The 5,689-nt window shown below is 45.2% G+C and overlaps 1 protein-coding gene across 1 annotated transcript in view; it reads left to right on the top strand.

Moving 5' to 3' along the window:
• The window catches only part of UBR1 (ubiquitin protein ligase E3 component n-recognin 1), a 105,186-nt gene that overhangs the window by 48,788 nt on the left and 50,709 nt on the right, over positions 1 to 5,689 (top strand). Inside the window, exons 16-17 of the mRNA XM_015420081.1 lie at positions 2,998 to 3,059; positions 5,400 to 5,510. Of these exons, the coding sequence (XP_015275567.1) occupies positions 2,998 to 3,059; positions 5,400 to 5,510 (173 nt within the window). The remainder of the gene's footprint in view (positions 1 to 2,997; positions 3,060 to 5,399; positions 5,511 to 5,689) is intronic.

Raw genomic sequence — 5,689 nt, 5'->3', positions numbered from 1 at the left:
ATTCCAACTCTGGGAATGCCTTCTTCATCAAGTAAATACAGATAAGGTTGCATTAAAAAAATGTTCTTAACAAAAATACAAACCCACCACTCCCCGTGTCCGGTAGCGACAACTACGCCTCCCCGAAGGGAGGTTCTTTTTCCACTCAATGCTTTGGGAAAAAGCCAGATAGCTCTCATCGCTGCCACCAACGGAGCACTGGCCAAACTCCCCTGCTCCTTTCCCTCTTCCCAAGCGAAGCGGGGGGGTCTCTCAGCACTAGAGACCCACAAATCGAGACGAAAAAGCCGGGGCGGTAGGAGAGCGATTCTCCGCCGTGTCCACAATGCCACGCTGCAACCGGAAGCTCTTCTGAATTGCTCCTTAAATCTTGAGAGAATAAAAGGATCACCATTGACAGGCTGTTAAGACATAGTTCAGTCCTCCCTGGGTCTGTTTGCTTATATGCCACTGTTACTGGACATATTTCACCATAAAATATGCAGATTAAGAAAAGTGACAGTTTGTACTAGTTTGACCTTGTAATAATAGTACTAACTTTTATTCCTTAAAGCTCAATTGTGGGGGAAACATCAAGTTTTGGGTACAATTTTTGTACAACTATTATTATATAATCCTTGCATATTTATTTTAATATAGTTACTCCCTTATTCCCTTACCTTTGTAGTTTGTAGTATCTCTCCCTTATTATAATTGAGTACAACTATTATTATATAATCCTTGCATATTTATTTTAATATAGTTACTCCCTTATTCCCTTACCTTTGTAGTTTGTAGTATCTCTCCCTTATTATAATTGAATAGCAACGTTCTATATCGCAACATTCTAAATTTGGCCCCTTTAGTGTTAGGCCGGTGGGACTGCCACTTACCATATCTGCCGAACAATAAGAAGCCGAAGCCCGGTCCCGCCCACACCACCCCGCCCAGCGTTTCAAGGTCTTTTGCATATGGAAGCTGATTGGACTTCACTGCATTCCACACCTCAAACTCACCCCCCTCCCCGCAAGGCAGTTGGAATGTCAGTTGCATATGGAACCTTCAAGGTCTTTTGCATATGGAAGCTGATTGGACTTCACTGCATTCCACACCTCAAACTCACCCCCCTCCCCGCAAGGCAGTTGGAATGTCAGTTGCATATGGAACCTTCAAGGTCTTTTGCATATGGAAGCTGATTGGACTTCACTGCATTCCACACCTCAAACTCACCCCCCTCCCCGCAAGGCAGTTGGAATGTCAGTTGCATATGGAACCTTCAAGGTCTTTTGCATATGGAAGCACGGAAGGCCGATGCCTCCGTCGCCCGGCCGAGATTGGGGGGGTGGGGGCGAGGCAGGCGATGGAAGGCCGATGCCTCCGTTGCCTGGCTGGAGTGGCCGCGGGGGGGTCTGGAGTCGGGCGGCCGCTGGCGGGGGACGCAGTCGCCCGGGCCGAGATTGGGGGGGCAAGGCGGGCGACAGAAGGCCGATGCCTCCGTCGCCCGGCCCTCTACAGAATCCACCCCCCAAACCTCCAGGTATTTCCCTCCTTAGAGCTGGCAACCCTACATTCCCCTCAGTGCCTGTTGGTAGGCAACTAAGCTTGGTCCTGTCACCTACTTTGGCCTTTGGGAGAAAACACATTGGGGCCAATCCTGATAGGGTTGCCAACTCCCGATGGGAAATTCCTGGAGATTTGAGGGATGGAGCCTGAAGAGGGTGAGGTTTGAGGAGGGGTGGGACCTCAGACAGGTACAATGCCATAGACTCCACCCTCCAAACCACTCAGTCCCTCATGGGGAACCATTGTTGCCAATCTCCAGGTGAGGGCTGGAGACCACTCAAAATTACAATTGCTCTGCAGAAGGGAGGGCGGAAGTCAGCTGAAGTCAAAGGGGCAGATAATGGTAGGTTGGTGGCTAGCTGGGAAGGAGATGGGGTTGCCAACTCCAGGCTGGCAAATTCCTGGGGATTTGAGGGGTGGAGCCTGGAGAGGGTGGGGTTTGCGGAGGGGTGGGACCTCAGACAGGTAGAATGCCATAGACTCCACCCTCCAAACCAGCCATTTCGTCCTGGGTAACAATTGTTGCCAATCTCCAGGTGAGGGCTACAGATCACTCAAAATTACAACTGCTGTTCAGGGAGCAGAGATCAGTTCCTCTGGAGAAAACAGTGGACTCTGTCATTATATCCTGCTGAGGTCACCACAGCAAATTGACACTTTTTGCCCAAAGCCAGAGCACTCCCCCAAAGCCTCTTTCTAGATCTCGTTGTATTTATTTCCTCAACGGGCTTTACTGCTAGTAAAAGCAATAAAAAAGTATTTAATTTTTAAAAAAAAGAAAAGAAAAGAAAGGTGACAGTTATGTTTGTCGGCATAATTTAGATGAGTTTCAGGAAATTGGTTTATGCATGAATTTGAATTCCTGATTTTTGTGACAATATTTCACATCTGTTGGTGGTACAAATTTTATGGGGGGGTATCTTGTTATCTAAAGATGGTGGAAATGTAATGTCTGAATGTCTATGATCTCAGCCTTGAACAATAAAATGTGTTCTCAGGTGCCATTTTCAGAATGCTGCCTGACATGCATCTTTCTTAATGTTTTAATTGGCGGCTAGATATGAAACTTGATCTCTAAATGAGTAAAACTTCTGAGAGTGTATTGGGAGGAGTATCCCCAGAAGATGGGTACATTCACTGCCTACATGTCTTGTCAGGATCACATGTAATCACTCTTCAAACCATCCAGTGTTTTTTAAAGTAAAAACAACTATGAACTCTCATCTAGACACTAGCAGAAGCCTGGATCTCTCCTAGCTTAGTGTTGTGTTTTTTGGGTGATGCACGGTGTAAACTTATGTCTGAATTTGTTTAAACAATTGCAGCTGATTGCTATAGAAGCTTTAAAATGTTGCCTTGTTTAAGCAGTATTGAAATATATGATAGAAAATCTAGAAATGTGCCTCTTCTCCAAGTCTTGATAAATATAAATGTAACTGTTGGTGTATTTCCTAGGTCTGCACATACAGTTGATCAAAACTGGAGCAATCTCTAGATTACAGGAATTTATATCTTCTGTAAGTATTTCAGCTGGGTAAGCATAAGATTGGATATAGCCAGCTTTTTCACTCAATCTCACCTATTTATCCTCTTAACACCACTTCCCAATTCACATGCCTTTTGTCCATGCAAATAGTATGATTCCCAGCACAGCCTCCTTAGTGGTCAAAGGGCACCATATTCTCCTTTTTCACCAGCAGAAAAGCTGGCTAGATCCAACCCATAGTTCAGTTTCTAAAACAGCTTTTTGCAGGAAAAGGGAGGAAAGATGCATAAGTGATATCCCTGACAGTTACAACCTCTTCCTGAACAGGTATTTCCACTGAAAGTACATATATTTTTAGGGGTGTGTACTTGAAAATAATTCAGTATTTGTGTATTTTGGGACTGATTTCCATACCGATATTCTGGATTATTCAAGTCCCTGATACTGTTGAGGGTTTTTGTTTTGTTCTTTCAGAATTCCAAAAGCTTTGGGTCCATTATTTTCTATGAGGGATGCCTTCCAAGGGGCTGCAACAGCTGTTTTTCAAGCAAATTACACCAAAATTGCCAGGATCTGCTTGTCCACTAATGACCTCCCAGGTTTCAAGTGAATTGGATCAAAGGGTCCAATTTTTCAGGTTCCTAAACAAGGTGCCCTGGCCATCCTACTTGTTTCTGTTGTTTCTTATGGGGAAAAATTCCATCCTTCCTCCAGAACAAAGAAGCCAGTAGACAAACACACAAGAGCAACCACTGGCCAAAAGCCTCCAAATTCAAACAGAATCAACAAGCCTGACGGAACCAACATAAAACCAGAGAATCACAACAAAACAGTGGTGTTGCAAGCCCACCACAGCCAAAGTCAAACCAGAGAATCCAAGGCAAACCAAGCTGGCAAGCCAGTACCAATGCAGCCAGCCAGACCTGGCAAGTGTCTCTCATTCTCACAAGTCAGTTTCCCAAGGAAGGCCTGAAAAAGTAACAGGAATAGGGGTTTAGGACACCAGAGTGTCCTCTCTGCAGTCTACATGCTATATCATCATTGGCTCATAGGAGGAGCCTTGGGAGCTGCAGCTCTCATTACTGGGACTGCTGTAAAGAAGTAACACAACACTAATACAGCACACATGTGTATGAGGTATTTTTGTAGATTCTGCTTTATTTGTTTACATTTTTATAGTCTTTTCTCACTGGGACTCAAGTAGTAACTGAGGTACTTGTCTACTTTCCTAGCATCTCTTGTGGGGTTTTCTCTGAGAACGGCAACAACAACATTTTTGGCACTGTTCATAATTATTTTCTATAAAGAATTGTGCCAAGAAGTGCTGCTGAGCCCCACCAACATCCCCCTGTGCTATTCAGTTAGAGGGACTTTAGAACACAATTTGGAATGTGGATTTTATATAGTACTAATTAAGTTGGGTAACTTTCCTGTTTCTTTCTTCCCGTGGGTTTTAAGTTTGGGAAAGAGGGTTTTTTTCTGATTCCTCAACACAGACGGAGAGGACGCAGGTACAAGCACATACTCAGTTCACTTACTTTCAATGTCCAGTGCTAGGTAGTTGAAGAATGGCAAGTGGACCTTCAGGAAGACCCATTTGCTCAATTCTCCAGGGGAACAAACATGAGCGGTGTGAGCCAACAATATCACCCATCTGGGGAAAAACGCATGCACTCACCATACTGGTTGGAGGGCACAGGAGAGGTCCAGCCAGACCATCTCTTCCTCAGCAGCTCAGCAGCTTGGTAGGACTCAGACAGGTAGTCCTTCAGCATTGCATCTACAGAAGCCTTTCTCATGTGCCTCACATTCCCATTGGTGTCAGCTGCCTCCCCAGTGGCCTCCAGCACCATGGCCATCCTAGAAATGACTTTGGGTGGACCTTGCCCAGAAGGGGAGGTGGAGGGAGCAGCAGACCTGCTTTCCTCCTCCTCTCCTAGAGGGCATCATGCCCTCTTGTACTGCAAATACTGTTCCCGCCAAGAGAGCTCATCTCTCCAACTAATGATCTGGACGACTCACTTGATGAGGCTGCCCTTGATGCATGGGTCACACATAGTCACTAACATGTAGACCCTCTGCTTAGTGAAAGGTTCCAGGGTGGGACTCAGTGCCTCCTTCCAGCCTCTGTGCCTGTGCACACTGCTGGAAGATTGTGTACATGTCCTGCATCTGGGTCTAGAAAGGCGGCTATCTTCTCCTGAAGAGTTCAAATCAAGGGAGAGGCGATCCAAGTTTGCAGTTGCATAGTTCCTTCAGATTCTCTCTGGAACTACATTATAATTGACATCCTCACTGTCTGCTGTTTACTGACTGAATGTTGTGTTCAGAATGTCAGTTTTCTTCATACTTAATGTTATTCTATTTTTAGGAAAAATTTCAAGTACAGCTTCTAATAGAATATCCTTTGCGTTGCCTAGCATTGGTTGCTCAGGTTGCTGCAGAAATGTGGAGAAGGAATGGATTATCTTTGATTAGCCAGGTATGTTCCAAGTAGTGCCATAAAACTTATTATTCCAGATGGAGCTGCATTTTTTATTAAGATCAAGTCACCAATACACTTTCTACAAGTATATTACTGGAGCGCATAGAACCTAGATTGCAAACAGAGGTCATTTCGGGGGGGAACGCGGGGGAACACAGTTCCCCCGGGTGAGGTAC

This window comes from Gekko japonicus, unplaced genomic scaffold (genome assembly GCF_001447785.1).
Source record: "Gekko japonicus isolate JY-2015 unplaced genomic scaffold, Gekko_japonicus_V1.1 scaffold27, whole genome shotgun sequence".
NCBI lineage: Eukaryota > Metazoa > Chordata > Lepidosauria > Squamata > Gekkonidae > Gekko > Gekko japonicus.
Note: the sequence above shows the minus strand (reverse complement) of the source record. Positions and strands in the feature narration are given on the sequence as shown.